The sequence below is a fragment of the Coprinopsis cinerea genome, assembly GCF_000182895.1.
Source record: "Coprinopsis cinerea okayama7#130 chromosome 5 map unlocalized cont3.5, whole genome shotgun sequence".
Classification (NCBI taxonomy): domain Eukaryota; kingdom Fungi; phylum Basidiomycota; class Agaricomycetes; order Agaricales; family Psathyrellaceae; genus Coprinopsis; species Coprinopsis cinerea.
Window position 1 is genome coordinate 3,324,137 of NW_003307540.1, and position 21,884 is coordinate 3,346,020.

Genomic DNA, 21,884 nt, shown 5'->3' on the forward strand with positions numbered 1-21,884 from the left:
GACTATCCATTAGACATCTGCCAGACCGGAACGACACCCATTCATTGCTGTCCCTGCATCTCGTAACACAGTCGACCGGAGACCCAATAACCCCGAGAGCCTGCGCACCCTGGCGGATAAGCGCCCATGGACCCACTATCCCGGGCCGTGGCCCATAACACCCATACCCACCAACATGATACGCACCCACGCACCCCGACTCCCGAGTCTACCACAACCGCTCCATCCCCCCAAACCCTTCCATTCCCAATGCCCAACTGCTCTCATCGTTCTCCTGGACTGGATGATGGAACAAAACTTGAATTCTGATGTACCGTAACGTATGTATGTATGAAAAATGCCAGGTCATGACTACTAGTAGAGACGAGAGAGAGACGGATCGAGAGTGATGAAAGAAGAAAAAGGAAAGGACGATTAACGAGTCCATCGCCATCTAAAGGGAGGGAGGGAGAGCGGATAATACTACTAGTACGAGTAAAACAGGATGAAAAACGAGCGACAGACACCAAAAATGAAACCGCATCACAATTATCAAGAGTCCAGTGCGCGTCCACAGGGCGAAACAACGTCCAATCAAAAAGAGAGAGGAGTGAAAAAGAGGGTCATGACGAGATATTATGCGAGCAATGGAGTACTTGAGAAAAAGAAGACAAGATAAGGAGAGACAGACATATCGATGCAATGAAAAAAAAGGTAATGAAGAAGGAAGAAAGGGAGTGTGCCGTATCGTATCAAAAAAAAAGAGTCGGTATAAGATAAATCCCAATGTCCATATGGATGCACGTATATGAAATGTATGCGAGATGCAGTGGTAATAGTAGTAGCAGAGAGAAGAAAAAAAAAAACGAGTCAACGACGACAAGGGACATCCTCAAACCAATCACGACTCGGAAAGAATCCTATCAATCGACTGGTTCAAGAAATCCTTCTTGCTCGTCAAATCAGCCTTGGGGAACTTGGCCGCAATAGCTTCTCTCGTCGTCCTAACATCACCAAAAACACATCAGCTCTCCGCCCTACAAACCACAAACAAAAACAAAAAAAAGTGCACTCACTTTTTGGTAACACTCATCAAATCCTGCGTACTCAAGTACGTCCTCAACGCACTAAACAACTCCTCGTCCGTCGGGTTCGGATTCATACTCGGGCCAGCAAACGGATTCACACTCGTCGCCATCGAAAACGTCGACATCGGCCTCGCACCTCCTCCCATCATCACTCCATCCTGACTAACCCCACCACCACCACTACCAAACATCCCACCTCCCATCCCAAACCCAGTAGACATCATCGTATTCCGCGGCGCAGTCCCTCCCGTCATCATCGCAGGCATACCATACACACTCCCCGTATTCTGGTACCCCATCATACCAGGCATCATCATTCCACCCGCAGTCGGCCCACCATAATCACTACCCGCCACACTCCCCGTCCCACCAAACGGCATAAACGGAAGCTGAGGCCCACCAAACGTCGACATCGGAGCCGCATTCTGGTACTGCGAGAGCGAGTAGCCGCTGTGCGAGTGCTGGCTTCCATTACCGGTGAGGTGAGGGAGTCGAAGGTTGGGGTTCGAGTTGTTGTTGAGCGGGTTGCCGTCGCGGTAATAGTCCGAACCGTGGCCGTACACACTTCCGCGAGGAGACTCGTTGCGCGATCGGGGAGGGGCGTGGTGCTTGGAGCGGGATTGGTAGCCAGTATCGTCCGAACGACGGGATGCAGTGTCCCAAGCTTCAGCTTCGTATTCTGTCAAACGCATCCATCCATCAGCATCCTCCGCACCGTCCAAGCAAAAACACATTACGCACCACTGAACTTCTTGAGCGGAATCATCGACTCATCAAACTTGTCATCCTCATTCATGAGCACCTTCTTCTCCTTGCCTTCACCAACCACAACACGAGTGTTACCCCAGCTGAACTCGTCCATGCACCAGAACGAATAGACAGGGAGGAAGAACGAGTAGACGGGGTACGAGAGGATGTAGACCACCATCCAACCGATAAGCATGAACTCGCGCTTGATGATGAAGATGATCGCCTACAACAAGGGTCGAACGGCGTCAGTCGTGCACCGACGAGAGAGGAGAGGAATGAACGCACCTGGAGACCGTACACGATACTCAACATGATAATCGCAATCTTGGGGAACGCAGACGCCCTCGTCGCAACCACGATAATCAAGTAAACGAGCTATCCCAAAACCGATCAGCACCCATCCAAACTCCCAAAACCCCAAGGAAACACTCACATAAACAACCGTCGCCGGAAGAATAATCGTACTCAACAAATCAATAAACACAAAGAACCTCATCGAGAAACAACAGAACCCAAACAACTCGGGCAAAATCACCAGTTCACAAAGGTTATGAACAGTAGAGTTGATCCACCGTCGACGCTGCGAGAACAACACACGCCAGCTCTCAGGAGCCATCGTATGCGCCACAGCATCCGGACAAAACTTGGTCTTGAAACTCGGGAAATGCTTCATCAACAACGTCGTCAAGAAACGATCCTCTCCGAGACTGAACAAGTTCTTTTTGTGCAGCGTGTCGACGTTGGGTTCGGCGTACTCCTCGATGATACGGTTCGAGATGATGATCGGGCGTCCCTTGTCGGCGGTACGGATACGGTAGAGCGAGAAACAACCGGGAAGACAGGTGACGGAGCCAAAGAGCGATTCGAAGGCCTTGGAGAGGTGGTGAGAGATGTAGTACTCGTACACCTGGATCATGGTCCACCACGACGTTTCTTCGTTCGCCAACTTGGTCTCGCCACAGATACCGATGATCGAAGAATCGTCCGCGCTGGAAGCAACGAGCCTATTGAGCGAGTCGGGGGTAACAGTCTACACCACCCCATCAGCATCGCACCTCCCTCGCACCAAAAAGGATGAAACGTACCGTATCGGCATCAATGGTGAAGATATACTCGTAGAACGCAGGATCGATTCCAATAACGTTCCTCATCTGGTGATAAATCTCCAACTCGAGCGGGTTCATAGGCGAATCGAAATGGACACGATTGAGGTACTGCATCAACAAGATCTGCGAGTCTCGCTTGCCACGATTGCCAGGCTTGGAGCGCTCAGTCGGCTTGCCGACCTTGACGACGACCATGTACCTAGTAGCGACGAATCGTCAGTCACCGGTTCGCGACGTATGGCAGGTGACTACTTAGTACTCACGGAACAACATGACCCTCAAACTCGTACAACCCACTGTAAACCTTTCCATAGTTCAGCGCCCGACTACCCTCGCCAACACTCTTGAACAGCAAAGGCTCAGGATCAACGCTCGGGTCCACACCAAGAATGTCGAGCACAATCCGAGGCGTCGTCCGATCGTTGCCGCTTCCAATAATGTTGCCCTATTCCCCAATATCACCGTCAGCGCCATCCTCGTTTCAAAAACACCGGTCCTCAACTCCCAGCGAATGATCAAGTACTCACATCGCAAATAATGAAAATCAACTTGCGCTTATCATCATAATTCAAAGCAGCAAGCGAATCAATCGTACGTCGCAACGAATCTTCGCCTTCAGTGTAACATGGCACTTGGCACAGAACGAACTTGTCTTGAAGTTCGGGTGAACGCTTGGATCCGAGTTGCAGGGCAGCGAGGACTAGAAAGGAACGAGGACGAGGAGCGTCAGCGACGAGTCCGGGACATCGATGCAAAACCACGAGTAAGAAAAAGAGAAGCCAGAAAACCAAAAACCACTCACACTTCAACCCCATACTACTCATCAAAATCACCGAAGCAATAATCAACAAATAATTCGAAGCCTGACAACGCGCCGTCTTCCGGAAATCAGTCTCGCCCATGTAGAACGCATTGGTCAGACAGTTCATGTTCACGTCGCGTTCGGCTTTCGAGAGTTGGGTGAAGAGCTGCAAAGGAGAGGTTCGTCAGCGGTGTTGCGGGGTCGGCAGAGGGGTAGGACCAATGGCGGAACCACGCATTACGATTCACGAACAAAAAACACACCTTGTTCAAATTCTCAGTAATATCATCCCCCGCACCCCTCCGGAACACATCCACAATATCATCATTCAAAAACTTGTACGGGCCCGCATTCTGATTGAGGTCGAGCGTATGCACGTAATCCGTCAAATCGTACAACTTGTCTTCGTAGATCGACCAGATCCTACACGTCGTAAGTAGAATGCGTCAGTATCGAGTATTTCAACCAGGAGGACAGAAAAAAGCCGAAGAAAAAGACGAAACGACGAATCTCAAAGTCAACAAAACCAAAAACCAAAAAACATCGCACTCACTTCTCCATATTCTCATCCCTCGCCCACTCCCTAACAAGCTTCCGATCCCAAACAAGCGGTCCCTTCCTAAACTCCCTCATCTTCCTCACAAACTTGTTCACATACCACTCCGGATCCTCCAACCCCTCACTCCCACCCCTCGCAAGCCTCCCACTCTCATGCCTAGCAGTCTCAACCAACACCGTCCAATTCTTCCTCGTCAAAAAGAGGGTATCGTCGTCCACGAGATGCGGGCAGGCGAGGACGAGTGGTGGGGGGAAGTAGTAAGTGAGATCTTGACCAGCGAGGGCTTCCTTGTTCTCGGGCGTGTTGGATCGCAGGTTGGGCATCTTGGCATGATCCGCACGAATAAAATCCGTCAAATCATAAACCCACCCTTGAATCGTAACATAATAATCATCCTCCCCCTGATGCGTAGCAACCTCATCCAAACTCCACGCTCGATCATACTCGGGACACAACAACCTCCCAAACATCACAATAAAGAATATGACCAACGCGTTGAAAAGAACGATCAACCAAAAGATCGTAAACTTTTCACGCCAGGCGAGTCGAACGTCGGGACGCTTCATTCGTCCGATCCGGTGCAGGAGGAAGGAGGGCATCCAGAATGTGGTGAGCCAGACGATGCGGAGCCACCACCGTCGAGTCGAGGATGTCGGAACTTCTTCAACCGCGTTCGAGGCTTCTTTCACTTTGATGTCCCCCCCAGGTGAGCCTCCACCACCCCCACCACCCGCAGACATCTCCTCCTTCGAATCCATACCCGACGGCGAACCAGGGTACTCAGGCGGGAACCCAGGACTCTTCAAGCCTCCACTGCCATACCCAGCACCACCACCTCCACTCCCATACCCCGCACCCCCTCCCCCACCAGCCGACCTCGGAAGCAAAAGATTATCATTGCTCTCCGCCAAGCCCCCATTCCCATACGCCCCATAACTCGAGCTCGGAATCGTCAACATCCCGCCAGCACCAACAGCCCCAGTCCCATGCGTCCAATCCGTCATCGCATCCCCATCCACATCCCCATCCTCCTCATCCCCCTCCCCTCCTTCAACAGTCGTAGCAGCACCCGCACCAAACCTCGCCGCATCCTTCTCAGCCGCCCGGACCCGATCCTCAACAACCTTCCACGCATCATAGGTGAGCCAAACCCGACCATGGTCGTCCGAAGAGGAAATATGCACATCCACACCCTCCTTCCATCCTTCAGCCCGGATACACTGGTTGATGCGCTCCGGCACGCTACCGCGCATACGCGTGACGTAGCGGTCGCAAAAGGCGGAGGCGGGGATACCGATCGACCAGTCATTCTTGAACGTGCGTTGAATGAGGCCTGAGGCGGGGAAAAGGCGAAAAGGCGTCAGTCAGACATCGATCGAACGATTCAAGGAAAAAGAACAAAAACTCACCACTCAACCCACCCAACCCAACCTGATTCCTCACCCTCCTCTTATCAAACGAATTCGGGGTACCAGAATCGTTAGGCCTAATATGGGTGAGCACGAACAACCTCGAACCAGGCGAGGGGATATGGGTTCCTGCTCCCGACACTCCTGACGTGGCTTGAGGCGCTACATCCAAAGAACCCTCATCAGCATCCCAGGCCGAGTGAAGGAAAGAAAAAGAAAAAGACGCCGACGCACCATCATCAAACGGACTCTTCCCATCCTCCCCAAGTCCACCCAACAATCCCCCCTCCTCTCCCACCCCACTGTCCTTCCCTTCAAGCAACCCCTCAACACCCTCCAACCTCCTCCCCCCATCCCTCCCAACACCCGGCTGCACAACAGAAGAGAACACATCCAAAACCTCTCCAACAACCCAACTCATCTGCGTAACAAGCGGGTACGTCTTACCCGAATCCAACCTCGTACGTCCAACACCCAGGGTTCTCTCCTGTACAAACATCTCAACTTCCTTCCGCGCCTGATCGCGTTTCCCAGCTCCCGGTGTCAAAAAATCTCCCAACCCTCCACCAGTCTCGTCCTCCTGAGGCGAGCCGTTGATCTTCTCCTTGATCGAAGCCGAATGTGCGTAAAGAGAAGAGGGGAGAGCAACAACACCCCCAACATCCCCCACACCCGCACTGCCCACCTGTCCAACCACAACAACCCCCTCATCCTTCACATGCCTCTCCGCACTAACCCCCGGCCCACTCATCAACTTTCTAATAAACCCATCACTCGATCCTCTCAACAACGAAAGGAACGCAGGATCCATCAAATCCGCGTTGGTCGACACAAAGTTTGACGCAGAGTATGAAGTCGAATGCGAGTTCATCGAATGCGAGATCGTAAACGCAGTCGGGGCACGGAGTTTGGGTGAAGTCGAGGACGGGGAATCGGCAAACGGCGAGGCACTCTCGTCGATCGCAAAGACATTCGAAGCATACTTGGAAGACGAAACTTCATCCCTCATCTCCCTGACCACTTCGCCCTCCCGCTCCTTCTCCTCCCCGACACCTCCGCCACTCTTCCCGCTCTTCCAGTTGTTCGAAGCGCGCGCTAGGACGCCGACGAGACCACCCAACTTCTTCCCGCTGGAACTGACAACGGCCGTCCCGCCCCACACCCCATTGCCCGCGAGCACTCCACATCCAGGACCCCTAAACACCTCAACGACGCCAGCACTATCCTTGCCCGCCATGCCGGGTTGGACTTCAGGTAGGACAAGCCCGTCGTCCTTGAGGAAGGTATTGAACCCGACACTATCGTCATAAACGTGCTTCGAAATGAACGAGTTGACCATCTCATCCGCAAAATTGACGATAAACTCTTCAAAAGCGTTGGAGGCAAAGGGCGAGACGAGGGGCATCGCACCCGTCAGAGACATCGAAGTCGTACCCGACGGCGAGCGGGTCTGGTATCCAGGCTGGTCGAGGTAGAAGATCGGGATCGTCGAGGCGAGGTTGGCTAGTGCGTCGACAGGCGAGTCGGAAGCGTTGGCGTTGGTGGAGGACGGCGGGGCCAAACGATGGTTACAACTCTCCGCCACATACATGACCAAAATCGCATACAGATCCTTGACACATCTGTCCCTCTGCGCCTCACTCCCCTTCTCATCCAACAGCACACTAAACACCTCCTTCTTCTTCGCATACCTCGTCCTCGTAGTCAGAACATTACCCAACTCCTCCTCCCCCACACCCAAAAGCCTCGCAATCTGCACCAACAGCGCCTGATTGGGGATAGTCGCCTGAGAATCGGGCATCTCGTGCGAGAACTGGAAGGTGAGGTTGCTGAACAGGAGGATGGCGGTGAGAATCGTGAAAATGCTCTGCAGATGCTTGGGTTTGAAGCCCATCGTCGCCAGCGCCGCGCGGGTCTCGGTCATCGCCGTCGCATCGTCCGAGAAGGGGCCAGCAGGTAACCTGTAGCACCCGCTCGACGCTAAGAGGCGGTACTCGGACACATCTTCGAGCCCGAATGTGTCCCGCTCGGCCGAGGTGGCGCCGTTGAGGAACTGGTAAAAGATATGGTACGTGCGTTCCTCCTTGTCGAGCTTGACGACGCGGGACTTGTCGAGGCCGAATGTGAGGATGCGGGCACCGGCGATCCGGCCCTTGGATGGCGAGAAATGGAGAGAGACGAATCGGGAGTGCAGGGATGCGTTGGGGTTCATCAGCGATTTGGCGTTCCCGAATGCATCGAGGATGGTCAGCGTCGCCTTGATCTGGTTGGCCAATGCGATCTCCTTTTTGGAGTGGGCGGACAGAAGCAGGAGTTGGTTCGTCAGAAGACGGAGCGAGGTCGATTTGCCAGATGCCGTTATTCCCCTGTATTCCCATATTAGCCTCCCCTCAAAAATAATAGAAAAAAGAATACAACGCACCTAGCCAAAACACCCTGCGCCTCCTTCTTCCTCCTCATCAACAAATACATCCGAGTCGCAACCTCATACACATGCGGCTGTACACCTCTCACACCCACACCCCCGACACCCTCCCCACTGGTATCCCTCCACCCCCTCTCCGCATACTCCCTCTGACTCTCATCGCTACTACTCCCCAGACTCTTCCAGGGGTTCACAACGACAAGGTGGTGGCTCCCCACACGGGTATAAGGCAGGTCCGAGCGGAAGCGGGTTTGGAGGACACTCAGGAGGGCGTCGTCGGTTGGGTAGATCGTTGCGCTCGGCGAGCTCGAGACGAGGTCGAGGAGGTCGCCCGAGGCGACTGCTTGTGTTGTTTGTGCTGATGACATCGTGGTTGTCGTCCGAGTTGTTGTTGTAGTCTATTAGATGGCTGAAAATAAGTTGTGGCGATAGATGGTTGAACGGTGAATGAAGCCCGCAGGTTTTTTTTTTGGCTGGCGCGGTGTTTGGTAGTGCGTAGTCGGTAGTCGGTCGGTGGTACTCCGTAGTCGGTAGTCCGTCGGTCGGTGGCGGTAAACAACGTCCGCCCCGCTGGCGACGCTGCTAGTCGGTCGTCGGGCTGGTAGTCGATGCTCGTCGCAGTGGTGGTGACGTAGCACACAGAACCTCGAAGAAGAGGACAGAAAGAAGCAACCCAACGAAATCACCCTCGTCGGGGTCTTTTCGTCACCAGTCTCTGCGCAACGTCGACCGTCGCTCTCCGGGCCCTTTCTTCAATCTCGAATGGGAAGGAAAAGAAAGTTCTAGTACTCCCCCAGTGGTGGTGTCTTCTTCGCCTAATGCCCTGGTACCAAACACAGGACCGTCGTCGAAGGAAACGGAAAGAAAGGAGGTGGGGAAAAGGAAAGGTGAGATAGAGAAGGTAGGGTGAATGAATCGATGAAAGAGCAAAGGCCTTGTCGTCAACCACCCCGTGTGTGAACCCAGACCGGCCAGCCAGCCAGCTTGCATTGATGCCCAGCCCTCAGCACGTGCTTTCACACGGTTTTTTTGGAACGAACGGCCGGCATAGGTTGTTCTCTGTCGGGAGTCGGGACTCGGCTTGGCGGCTTGGCTGATCATCAGGTTATTTTAGGAAGCAAAGTGTGATTGCCGTCGGAACCGAGTAGCTTGCCGTTTCACTTGGGCAAGTTCCAGCTCTCGTTCTGCAACTCTAAGTAAGTACGTACTTGGAAGTTCGTAAGTATTCTGACTACGAAAATAACGTACCATATGCGTGATATAAAAGCTCGATCTCTAAAAGGAACAAGGAACAAGAACTCGACCAACGACGATAAGCAGCTAGTATATTGGATTGTCAGCTGTCTGACAGCCGTCTCGATGAGGGTTGTTTACTTATGAATGTCTCGCCTCGGTTATTACTGTACGGGTGTGGTTCTCGAATATCGAGCATTGGTATTGTTGTTTTTCTCGAATACTTAATCCTCCTCCAAACCATGCCTGTACTTAGGATCCTCGGGACTTCCTCTCAACCCCCAGGGCCAGCTCCAAGTCTTCTGACGGTACATAACGATACGCTCTTCTGACGATACATAATGATATATACACCCACCAGTCTGGCTCCCTACTTCCCATAGCGAATGTCAGGGTATGAGGGTTTATCGACCCAAGTGTAATCCCTCCCATGCGCGATATCATTGTCAATCTCCTACCAACCAACCAAGCAGCCAGCCAGGACTGAAGGGCGAATCCAGCCTCGCTATAACTCGGTAACTCAACATACCTTGAAGCTTTGAAGGTCTAACATTTAGAGCAAACGCCTGATCCCTGATCGCGATACACCCTCCAACCTGGGCCCAGCACACAACGAGTCATAGCGAACGTAATCCAGCCTGAGTCTGGTGAAGGTGATGAAATGAAGCTGGCGAAGACGTCCGAGTCTGTCTGTCCGTCTGCCAGGCGCACCGCACACCACGACTCGGATCCGGGAGAGTATATACGAAAATAATAAATCCGGGATAAGCGCCCATGGCATCATGATTCACCGGGCACCCACGCCCCACGCACAACATCACTTCGAGGAATCCTCGATCCGCTTCCGAGTGAGTCGAGAGTCCTTGTTGCGCCATGGCCTCCACTATCATGAAGCTCCAGCTTCAAATCTCTACTCCTACTTATTTATGTACTGCATAGAAAGAAGTGCGACATTGCGACAGGAAGTTGGACGAGGGACGCCCTTCAAAGATGATAAATAAGTAACTATTAAGAGCTCCTCCACTGTAAGTCTAAGTCTTCCTATCACCCTCTGGAATCATCCGATTCTCAACCGACATAGCCGCCGAGACGGACGCTGGGGGACTCTGAGGAATCGATCTTGATAATTGATTTGTCGGGTGGTACTTATTGGATCATTGAGCAACTTAAGTACTGTGGCGGAAACCTGTTCGCGGCACCAAGGCTTTCTATGGCTGATTGTAGTAAGTTCAATTTACGTCGACACATCAGTTATCGAGTTAGGAAAGTTAGTGATACCCATAAAGGCTTAGAGCGAGCGCATAGACTTGATCGTAACACACAAGCCATGGGACGTGATCTCGAGGCTGACTTCGTTCCAGTACTTAAAGTGAGTGAACCAACTTAGTAACGTCGTGAACCTTATCCGCCTTCGGATCACATCTCTATCTTCCCTCCATCAAGCCTGAACCTCCCTGCTGCGAAACCTTCACCTTGAATCTCTTCGAGTTCCCTATCCTCTACCCCTCTTTCTCTCGAGTAACGCTCATCTCTAGTAAGGCTTATCTCCAGGTAAGGCCGTTAAGTACCTACCCCTCGCCCTACACCGAGTAACATAGCACAGCTATGGCGGACATGACGGAACCTGACCACGCGCATCGAGCTTCGAGCTTCGCGTCTCAAGCCGTTGGAGCCCCACACCTTCTACATACGTAACGAAGCCATCTGATCAACAAACTCGCAATTTCAAGTTGGGGTTTTGTTAAGTATGTAAGTAAGGCTGTAGGTTCTTGGGCGCTGTTTCGAAACATACATGACTCCATTGGAACGAATAACCCCCGTCATCCCCATCCTTATCATCCTTGAGCTTCTTCCAGACAATGAACTCCCTTCTTGAAAGGTTCGATACCCACATTTTTTCCAACTTTGATGCCCACAGAAGCAGTCTATTTGGACATACATGCGTATCAACAATCAAAACAAACCGTCTAACTACCTATTACCTACCTAATCTACTGATATTCTAAATATCAAATCAAACCATACTCTACTTCCCCCGCCCCTTTAGACGAGATCACCCGGCGCTTTCACGTAAACTCAATACAGGGTTACATATACTATAATACTTCCTGAGGCCGAAACCAGAAGAACACTCCTCTCCTCCCTCCCCTCCCCTTCCATTCCTCCCTTCTTTCCTCAGCGTCCAAACGCATGGATCCTTCACAAGGCCACCCCATCCAGGCCATCGAACATGCAAGATTAACCAACGTACGTCAGGATTTCACAACCTTATCTGGATTTATTGCGCTGAGGCTGACTCGCGGATTGTGTGTGCTAGTCCATTGCGTGTAGGTCCCCCTGCCTTTCTCGAACTTAAGTGGAAGAAGTTGTTGACTTTCGAGGGCGTTGCGCTGTGTTGGTTGCTTGTGATACATAGTGGGCGTGATCTCAATCTGGGTGCGCACTCCAACCTCAACCTTCCATCCTCCGGCCTCGAAAGAACTAATCAAATCCTTCCACATGGCTAACACGAACAGGCATACGACTACATCGCCGCCCTCCCTCTCGAGGTACCTTCCCCGCACTTCAACGAGCGCGGATTAAAGAGGTTAACGTATCTGAATCGAATACGAACACTTGAAGGTGGAGTTGATCTGGAAGTCAAACTGGGGCCTCGTCAAATCCGTCTTCCTCCTCGCCCGAATCGTCTTCCCGATCCACGCAGCATTTACTTCAGCGTGTAAGTTCGAGTTTGCCTCAATAATGGCGACGACGGCAGGGAGTAGAAAGACGATTATCCGAAAACTGACTCTGGAGTATATACTGAATAGACCTCCATTCGCTCGAGTTGACTGCCAAGGTACGTCAACCAACTACTCCAAATCGTCCCAGCCTCCCTATTCAAACTGAGCAAATCATGTAGGAATGCCACTCCTACTTTATAGTATCCACCGGTACGTACCTTCCCCTCCCCTCCATACACCGCATCAACTCCTCACATCGACGCCTACCATGGCCAATAACGCCAGTCCTAGGCCTCTTCCACTCATTCCTAGCCGAAGGTACGTATACACTCCTCCTCCTCCTCTCTCACCAAGCCCTCAAACCTCTGTTTACGATTTTATTTTCTCCATTTGCAGTGGTAATATACCTCCAAGTCTACGCCCTCTCGCAACGCAACAAGTGGATGGGGATCTTCCTGTTCGTTCAGTACATCGTAAGCCCATCTCCACCTCCATCGCCTTCTTCTACATTCAACAACTTAACGAACTGCAACTTAACGAACTGCAACTTGAAATTCCTTCGGCGCATGGTTATGAAAGGGCTTCGCAGCAGCTTGCGCAACACTCCAAGGACTCTTCTTCAAGAGCATGGAATGTACGTTCCCCCCTCTCTCCCAAAGGTCTGCTAGTCTGATCTTAGGATGCCCACCACCGGGTGGATGCATATGGGTTCATGTACACAGATATTACGCTACCGTACCAAGGCTTCCACTGCGTCCCGTTCAAACTGAACAACGACTACGCCGGGGCAACGTATAACGTTGCGATCGCCACTGAGAACTGTGCGTGTCTCCTGACTTTCCTTCGAGTCTTCGCCCATCTTCCCTGGTTCTGAAGCCCATCTTCATGCTCGATCCTAAACCCGTGTTCCTGCTCGACTCTAAGCCCGTCATCTTCTTTCTCGATTCTAACTCCCTATTTCTGACCCTCGCAGTGCTCGTCTTAATCACGCTCTGGATCGTCTGGCGCAAATACCGCGAGATGAAGAGCGCGGTGCTGAACGCTCTCTTGAGGGATGGGTTGCTGTATATGTATGGGATCGTATGTAAGTTCCAACCTTCCATTTCGGCAAATTCTCTCGTGGCCACGGATGAAGAGGAGCTTCCATTAACTGTTCCTTCGTTGCCTAGTGCTTTCTATCGCGACTACGATTATTGCGTACAGAGCACCGGTATGTCTGCCTCTGATATCAAGAACTATTTTTCATAACCCTCGTCTCGTTCAGGACACACTCAAATTCGTTCTCGGCCAGTAAGCACATCCCCTCCTTCAAAAATACCCCCAGCACTCCAGATCTAATTACTAACGAACCGTCGCACAGACCCAAAGGCGTATTCATCCACATCCTCTTCACCCGCCTCGTCCTCCACCTCCGCAGCACATCAGCCAAAGAAGTGGATTATGGAGTGAGCTCCGAATCTAGGGGGACGAGTCTCACAGCCGTCGACTCGTCCATCCATTTTGCTTCGAGGTCGCGGTACAGGTTTGGTGATACGAGTACGCGGTTTAACGACGTGAGTACACGGTTTAACGATACGAATACATGGTTTAGTGATACGAGAAATTCGTATTTTCAGACTCGGATGAGCGAGACTATGGAGATGGAGACGGGGAATGTCCATGGAGGGGTTGTAGAAGTTCAGGGAGGGAAGAAGGGGATTGTTTTGTAATCTGTAACAGAAGAATGGGGGTTAGAGGGGGTCTACTGGGAGGATCGTCGATGTTTTCTATCACTTACATACATCAAGTATCCATTTGTACTCGAGAAGGGGACTTACTGTGGGCGCCTCACCGGTCACCGTTCGCTATGGGCACATCCGCTGACCATCAACTCGAGCGCCAAGAACCCGATCAGTCACTGCATAGTTCAGGTACACATCGTGAAGCTTTTACAAAGACCGACCTCAGGAACGACTGGAGGCTGTTCGACGCTGTCCTGTTTCTCTTTCCTTTATGACGGGCACCAAGGGTGTGACCTGATACTGCTATTAGCGCTCCATGGACGACTGTCGACAGTAGCGAACAACTGCGCAATTCAACGACAGCGTACTAACCACCCTTCGACCCAAACCGACGGATAACGACGTGGAGGGCTCGGAGCACACCAGACCGACATTCCGCAACGGTCCCGAGCCACTCCTCAAATACCTGCCTGACACGACACGATAACGATACGTGCAGCCTTGCCTACTAGGTTCCCTGCCTGAGGCTGCGCTGCTATGTGTTTCTTCGGCGACGTCTGGGATGGTGCAAGGGGCTTGGGTGGGCAACTATTGCTCTGTGAGTATGTTCATCGATTCACCATTCTTGTGTCCGTACTGAGCATTCCGGTGGCTCGTTTCCGCCTGCTGTTCCTGGTGCTCGCAGTAATACTAGGGTTGATGCACCTCGCATGGTATGCGGCCCAGATTGCATCGGTACGCCCTCTTCGAGACCCTCAACCCACCCGGGGCGTCCACCACTGTCCCTCGCACTAACCTATCCCCCTCTCCTTGGCCGACAGTTCGTAATCGGAACCCGTCTTTCGAAGGATACAGACCCAAAGATGGAGAAAGCAGGGAAAGCGTGTATCGTCTGTGTATGCCTCTTCCACTTGATCCTCTTTTCCAGTTTGAAGTTGAAACATATATGGAAGTTCGTGTTTTCCCTGTTCAAAGTTCTACCTCCGTCGTCTCGTTCTTCAGTCCACAGACTACTTACTCTTGTTTTTGGACGTATGTGGTACCAGGGTCTACAGCTGTGTGACGATCACCTCCCTCCCTCCGCTCATCCTCTACCTCCGCGCGGAAAGTGTACAAGGCGTCCGAGATGCGAAAGGGTCGGTCCTCCCATTCTGTGCAATCTTTATATCTTGGTGAGTTCCTCCGTACTGGTCAATTGAATGTGACGTTGGACTCTGTAAAACTGACGTTTCCAAACCTAACAGGGCCTTCGCTCCTTTTGCAGTGATATCCTTTCTGCTTGTCGTGCTCATCGCAGCCCTCCCTAAGCTCATCGGAGCTCGCGTCAAGGAAATAGGAAACCGATTCGTGGCGTTCATAATCGCACTGGGTCCTAAACCTGTAGTACTGATGTATGGAGACGAGGAGTGCAAGTCCAATAATGTATGATATCGATATCTGGGGCATGGTCCACCTGTGAAGCTATCGCCTAGCCAGCCGTAAGTTCTTCTTGGTCTGTAAGGCGGCTGTCCTGTTGTCCGTGTTTCAGCTGGAATATGAGGAATACTGTATGTACCCCGGTGTGGGAAGAGGCGGTCACGGCCTAGACGTCTACCGGTGGGAGGATCGATTTTTCCACCCGTGAAGGGTATTGTGGGTGCCTCATCGCTCGCTGCATCCGCTGACCATCCGAGTCTCTCATTCATCAGTGCCAAGAAGCCGACCTGTCACCACAGCATTGAGGTGGCAGGCTCGAAGCTAATTATAACTGAAGGATACATAAAGCGGAGACGCTGTTGCTACTTACGTGGATTGTCGTCCACCGTAGGTCCCGATTCGCGCGACAACAGGCTCGAAGAACACCGAGTAACAAGAGGCACGAAACAAGCCAGCACGCCCCCCGTGAATCACCCAGTGTTACAGCCATTGTCAAATACTTGCCGTCTCTGATTTTCTCCTATGTCTACGCCTCAGGAGCACCAGAGATTCATCGATCGTGCGTGGTATGGCCCACCGCGCTCAGAATGGCGACGACGGTTCAGTGAGCATTTGATGACCGTTCCTCGTGCTCAACCGGGGACTGAATTTGTTACAAACACTGGCAGGATGGGTGGCCTACATCGCATGGTATTGGACCCACCTCTTCTCGGTGCGTCTTAATCCAATACCTCCATTCAACTCTGACTCTCTTATGGCCTTACCAGCTTCTAGTTGCATCAAGCCTTCGCCAGGATGCGGACGCGACTCTGAAGAAAGCAGGGATAGCTGGCATCGTCTCTGGATCCATCTTCCACTTCCTCCTCGCGGTCACATTCGTTGCCGGTTCTAGGTTGAACCACCTTCTTTGGTACGGGTCCTTGAGTCTCTTCCGGATCTCCAGCCCCTCGCTTCGGCCGCAGACTCACCTGTATATGATATTTATGATTTTAGGCTCTACCCACCCATAACGATCACAGCCCTCCCCCCTGTCATCCTCTACCTGAGCTCGGAAAGTGTAGAGGATTTCCGAGACAAGAAAGGGTCATTATTTCCTTTCTGTTCATTCTTTCTAGCTTGGTGAGTCCTCTACCTGTACGTGCCATAACTTCACTGCGTTTTCCCGACCGTTTGGAGTACAAGCCGTCCTGCTGGCTTACGCCTTTGGACCACGGTATCCGCGCTTTAATCCAGTCTTGTTTATTATTGGCATCGTCTCTGACTTATCTTTTCCCGAATAACCAAACAGGATCATCGCGCCATTCCTACAGATATTCTTTCTGCTCGTTACATTCATCGGAGCAGCGCTGACTCCCTTACCACTGATGTACGGAGATGAAGAGTGTGGTGATATTTGAGGTCTCGGGTCGAATGAAGTCTGAGATCTGAACCATGGTTACATGATGGTTCAACGTCAGTCATACACGCAACGTGCGAGCAATGGCGATGAGTCCCATCGGTCATGACTCATTAGCCTGCGGCAATTGCTGTACAGCGCTTCGAACCAGACGATGGAGGACGTTTTCCGTCGAAGTTGAACATCGGGTAACAGAGTTATTATTTGTGGCCGAAGTACTTAGGCGCTACATGGTATCAACGAGGATTATACGTGAAGTATCGATTATGAAATGAGGGTATATGGTGAATTTGGGCGCTTAAGCTTCATTTAGGCAGTGAAGCGATCGAACCAGCCGAGGATGCTGTTCGCAGAGGTCTCCTTGGCCCAGACTAGACAGAATTCATCAGAACATGTTAACTGAAATACAGGTGTAGTACATACCATCAGCAGGGTCGGTGAGGTCAGCACGAGTGGCAAAACCGTGTTCAGTTCCACCAAAGACTTGGAGGTGATGAACGGCCTCAATTTCCGAGAGGATGTCCATGGCGCGGTTGCGGGAGGCGGTGGGGAAGGTCATGTCGATCTCGGCGCAGGACATGAAGAGGGGTTCTGGGACGCGATCGTGAGTATACTAGGCAAGAAAGAAACGGGATAGCGGCCACTTACGAGTGATGTTGTAGAAGTGACTCTCAGTCAGCAGAGCGGGTTGAGCGAAGGCGGCAGCGACGACCTCAGTGGTGGCACCAGCCTCCATCGAGTAGGGAGCGCCGAAACAGTAGCCAACAGCGACATACTTAGTACCGGTGGCTAAAGCAGCAGTATTAGATGATTGAAGCAAGAGAATGGAGAGACGAGGACTCACGGAAGAGAGTTCGGACGGCAGCGTTCCAGACGAGGACGAGTGGGTCGGCACGAGCCTTGGCAAACGCGACCCATGCCTCGACGTCGTATGGCTGTTGTTGGTTCTGCGCGGGATCTCCGAGGAAGTAGTCGAGACCGAACACCCAGTAACCTATGCAGAGTGTAAGGACAAATTCAAAAAATATCAAATGAAGAAACGCACCTTGAGAAGCGAACCAATCCATGTGCAAGATGTTGTTCATGAAGAACACACTGTAGACGTCCGAGTAGAACAGGAGGACCCTGGGGGGACCTGGATTGGCCAATCGCCAGGCGAGCGAAGGTCGAGTGTAGTAGGATGGCACACCACCGAGGGTGATGTTCCATCCCTGCGCAACACCTTCGTACTCTTCACCAGTGAGGCAGTCGCGATCGATCGAGCCAGCAAGGACTGGGTCGCCGTCGTCCTCGGGGGAGGTCTCGGTAGGAGCAGGAGCTTCGGTGGTCGTAGTCGCAGTTGTCGTAGTCAGGGGATCCTCAGTCGTCGTGGCTGGCTCCTCGGTGGTGGTGGTGAGAGGGTCGTGGTGGTAGTAGCGACAGGCTCGGTGGTGGTGGGTTCAGCAGTCGTCGTGAGATCAGTGGTCGTGGGCGACCCAGTAGGAACGGCGACGGTGAAAGGCGAAGCAGCCATGAAGGCCACCAGATAGAAAGCGAGCCTAGCGAGTTTGGCCATGGCGAAGATGCGTCAGAAAGTAGAAGGGAAGAGGGTACAGAGGACAGTGGCCTGGTCGTTTCTGGAGCACCTCCTCCGGCCTTTAAACACGTCCGGCTACCATCGGCAACTTAACGCATCGAGCTGGAACCAATCGACCAGCATCCGACGTAGCGTTCTAATATGCGGCCCAAGGGACGTGCCTGGAGGGTGGCATGATCTTCATTGGCGAATACCTTAATGGATGATGGACTCAGGACTGTGAATGTGGAGACGATAGGTCAGGGATATAGTCCATGTCATGTCGCAGCTATGTGTGGACTCACCTTTAGCTTCAGCCGATGGCCTCTGTGGCAGCCATTAAAGACGAGTCAACACCGTGTAACAGTAGGCCCTCTACAGCGTAACTCACCGCCGAATCGTGCCTTTACGAACCTTCAGTGGCGAAGCTCAAAACTAGTTTAAGCGGCATTGTGGGTGTGGGCGTTTCAGGAACAGTAGGTATTTTTCATTTGAGCCACTCTCAAAATGAAAATGTTGCCAGAGGGGGGCAAGCAAGGGGCCAGTGCGACTGGACGATTGAAGCGAAGGCGTCCGATAGCGCAGAGTGAGCCCCATATTCTGTCTCCGCTCCTGTGCTGGCGACGCATTTTCCTATATCCCGAGGGCCTTCGTGTCGTCCAAAGCTGTCTGAGCTACCGCCTCTCCTTCGCATGAAGAGAGCCTGGAACTCCAATGGACCTGGTAGATTTTTGGCGTTAATTTAGGTCTCCAGGGGTACGAGCGTCCGCGTACCTGACATAAACCGCGAGCGTCAATGATGCGCCCCCTGGGCGAGCGACGATCATGGTCCCCTGAAAGCTAATGAACGAGGTCTGTCCAAACTCGACAAGGCCAGGATAGTTCGCTGCTCTTCTCCCAGTCCGCTAGCTGGAGTTGATAGCGGTATCATCCTTGACGGCGAACCGAGATGCACCAGGCCCGGTCTGAAGCACCAACGGGGAGCTGCATTGGCAGCTAACCTCGGGTAACAGAGGCCACCAGAGAGATGGGATTCAAATTCCAGTGCCACCTTTTCCGAATGTTGCGTAGCCCAAAGCAGCAGTGGTGTGTATGATGAGCAGATTCTGAATATGTATCCAGCTTTGAAGTCATGATTCTGGCACCAAGAAATACTTCGAAATGAACGAGGAGGAAGGAAGCAAGGCGAGAGCAGGCGCCGGCGTCTTCCGCAGCCCCCTCTGGTGCGTCATCTCCGCTCCGATAAAAGCCGAAGCGGCCCGGTCAAAGCGGTGGGCGCTTAACCGTTTTGTCGGCGTCCCGACTCGTTTAGGCCCGCGGTTGTAGGGAGCACATCTGTTTTGCTGTTGCGACCAATAGTACGCAGTCCGAGGCTTTCTTATGACATTGAACACACGCGGACAAATTTATTATTAAAGTCAAAGTACGATGGCCTCATCCTCCCCATCAGTGCACGTCGCCGCTTCCCAGCGTGTAGAATCACGGGTAGTGAAATGTAGTTCCCAAGACTCTTCCCCTGCGCTCAAACGCGAGTTGCTACTGGAATGTACTACGAGCATCCTATTATTTTCTCGGAGATGCAGGATTAGGCGACAGATGGAAATGTTGAGAAATGCCACTTTGGGTCTGTTTGGAGTGTGGTCAGCCAACCCAGTAGTAGCCCACTGCGAAAAATGGAACCCACACTACGAGAACGTATTTGATTATGATCTATATCGTAGCCGCAAATTGAACTATAAGGGCCCAGATAGATGATTGCATGGTACGCACCGGAACCGTGGAGAACACGATGATGCTGCATCCCAGACAGAGCGCTTCCGGTTGGAAGTGGGATTTTGCAAACCTGTCAGCCTAGAGCTGATACTGATCACCGCGACTTACCGATAGCTCCATACAGGTGTATCAGCCCATCCCTCAAAAGGGCAGTAATCATTCGACCTCTCGTGAAGCGGTATTTGTAGAACATGAGCCACAGGGTGATTGCGATGAGCGCTGATCCAGGCCACATTGCGGTTGCATACGCTGCACCGATAGGAACCATCTCGACGTTTTGTGGTATACATCGCATATCCGAGAAAGGTGAAATGGTATCTGTGGGAAGGATTGTTTCATTAGGAACTCCGAGGCGATGCCGTTGTTTCAAGACTTACATGTTGAACGGATGGTGATCGCGATTGCAAGACCGTAGATAATACAGGTGGAGACCTAGGTGCGGTGGATTAGAAGCTCGTAGCTTGCTAGTAGCTTCAAGAGCTCGACGTCACTGTAAGGAACTTGACCTACGACGTGTTGAACCTTGAGGTACCTCCCCACCCATCTTCGCCGCTGGGCAAAGATGTATACTTGTAGGTACATGATAACTGCAATTATCCCAATTAGATATTGTCTTACGACCATTGAGAGTAACAGTTGACAGGCACCTTCGCATAGCGTAGCCTGAATCAGCGATGACCCTAGTAAAATGAGTAGACACCCCGTCCCCAGGAGTATAAGGACGCACACAGAGCTATTCCAAAAGCGATTTCACATTCCTACAAGTTGCCATGAACGTCAGCGCTGGTCACCACTCACGAAAGTGAGAGACTAGAGTCCAATACCTTGGCTGAGATTTGACGTGCTTGGTTGTCTAGGATGAGGATGCATTACGGGAGAGGTCGGTCATGCAGCGGGAGTATAACTCACGCATTAGGACAAATCCAAAATGTATCGGGGCCAGACCTCGAGAGACGACGTAGATAGTTTTCACAGGACCCCATTGGGAACGCCACACGAGCACAATCTAGTCGGGTTAGAAGTAAGGATATTGGTGAATGAAAGAATAAGGAAAGAATGTAAGTCGAACGTGCCTCTCTTGGTAGGGTGAGCAAGTAGTCGTAAAGCTAAAACCAAAGGCTTTAGTTACTGTAGGTTCTCTCGAAGGTGTAGAACATTGTGCACCCATATGGCAATTGACCCAACTACAGATTAGACGTGAGTTTAAAATTTGGACTTGTAGTTTGGTAGTTTGGGAGAATCACTGGCTATTCCCTGGAATGTATGCGCGCAGACAGGTCTGCAGTATTGAGAAAAACTATGAAAGACGCGGAAGTCGAAAACCTACGTTCGATATCCGTCTGCCCTTTACTGACATAGAGTCAAGCTCGCCGAGAATGGCGCTGGCTGGAGGTGCTGTCGATACGAGCATTGATGGTTCTCACTCTGTGCGGTACGAGATAGGGAGAGCTGATATTTGGCAGTTGGGAACGAGATGCAGCGGTCCTTATAAATGGAGGTCAACATCCATCAGCTGGTGTCATCATCACGGCCAACTTTAACCTCTCAGCGATCCGTGAACATCCCCGAGACGACAATGTTCGCATCAACCCAGCCTGAGACGAAGCTCAACAAAAAGATAAGTAGAACAACACCAGGCCTCGAGATTGGAAAAAGTGTTGATGGCGAAACGCCATCGAGGCTCAATTGGCATTCGATCTCCTTTCGTCTGCTTTCCATGTTTGCTGGTCCCCCGGGACTGTATCTTCTGACTGTAGAGAAAGTGACTGAGCTTCTGATCTTGGAAAGATTGACCATAGTCATCTCACTTAGGCTAAGCAGTGGCGGTGTCCAGCATGAAAGGCAGTGTCTTCGGCGGGCGCTTAGTTGGTTTCCAACAGACGGTTTATGATGGATGGATACGTAGTATCCAGCGGAAGCTAGGTATACAGCGCAAGTGGACTCATGTC

At 51.9% G+C, this 21,884-nt stretch overlaps 5 protein-coding genes across 5 annotated transcripts; 2 read left to right on the plus strand and 3 right to left on the minus strand.

The window, feature by feature from the left end:
- Positions 1–286: 286 nt before the first annotated feature.
- Positions 287–8,486, minus strand: CC1G_10992 (chitin synthase 6; the record flags this gene model as incomplete). The annotated part of the gene is made up of 14 exons (XM_001839218.2): positions 287–983; positions 1,056–1,746; positions 1,809–2,040; positions 2,103–2,192; positions 2,353–2,847; positions 2,903–3,122; positions 3,187–3,368; positions 3,451–3,623; positions 3,726–3,891; positions 3,989–4,148; positions 4,279–5,617; positions 5,694–5,855; positions 5,928–8,059; positions 8,116–8,486. The coding sequence occupies 14 exons, from the start codon at positions 8,484–8,486 to the stop codon at positions 881–883; spliced, it is 6,516 nt and encodes a 2,171-aa protein (XP_001839270.2). The 3' UTR covers positions 287–880.
- A 3,018-nt stretch (positions 8,487–11,504) lies between these two features.
- On the plus strand, positions 11,505–13,783 carry CC1G_10993 (hypothetical protein; the record flags this gene model as incomplete). The annotated part of the gene is made up of 16 exons (XM_001839219.2): positions 11,505–11,598; positions 11,669–11,678; positions 11,768–11,787; positions 11,868–11,900; positions 11,974–12,070; positions 12,162–12,190; positions 12,254–12,284; positions 12,360–12,392; positions 12,471–12,547; positions 12,654–12,708; positions 12,797–12,895; positions 13,048–13,158; positions 13,244–13,284; positions 13,339–13,364; positions 13,435–13,627; positions 13,691–13,783. Exons 1-16 carry the CDS (start codon positions 11,542–11,544, stop codon positions 13,781–13,783), a joined length of 1,005 nt encoding a protein of 334 aa, XP_001839271.2. The 5' UTR covers positions 11,505–11,541.
- Positions 13,784–15,733: 1,950 nt separating this feature from the next.
- Positions 15,734–16,221, plus strand: CC1G_10994 (hypothetical protein; the record flags this gene model as incomplete). Its single annotated transcript, XM_001839220.2, has 3 exons — positions 15,734–15,815; positions 15,880–15,923; positions 15,979–16,221. The coding sequence occupies 3 exons, from the start codon at positions 15,734–15,736 to the stop codon at positions 16,219–16,221; spliced, it is 369 nt and encodes a 122-aa protein (XP_001839272.2).
- Positions 16,222–16,916: 695 nt separating this feature from the next.
- On the minus strand, positions 16,917–18,162 carry CC1G_10995 (hypothetical protein; the record flags this gene model as incomplete). Its single annotated transcript, XM_001839221.2, has 6 exons — positions 16,917–16,978; positions 17,031–17,198; positions 17,256–17,396; positions 17,452–17,601; positions 17,653–17,986; positions 18,028–18,162. 6 exons carry the CDS (start codon positions 18,160–18,162, stop codon positions 16,917–16,919), a joined length of 990 nt encoding a protein of 329 aa, XP_001839273.2.
- A 1,585-nt stretch (positions 18,163–19,747) lies between these two features.
- On the minus strand, positions 19,748–20,517 carry CC1G_10996 (hypothetical protein; the record flags this gene model as incomplete). Its single annotated transcript, XM_001839222.2, has 4 exons — positions 19,748–19,788; positions 20,044–20,253; positions 20,313–20,367; positions 20,446–20,517. The coding sequence occupies 4 exons, from the start codon at positions 20,515–20,517 to the stop codon at positions 19,748–19,750; spliced, it is 378 nt and encodes a 125-aa protein (XP_001839274.2).
- Between the last annotated feature and the right edge of the window lie 1,367 nt (positions 20,518–21,884).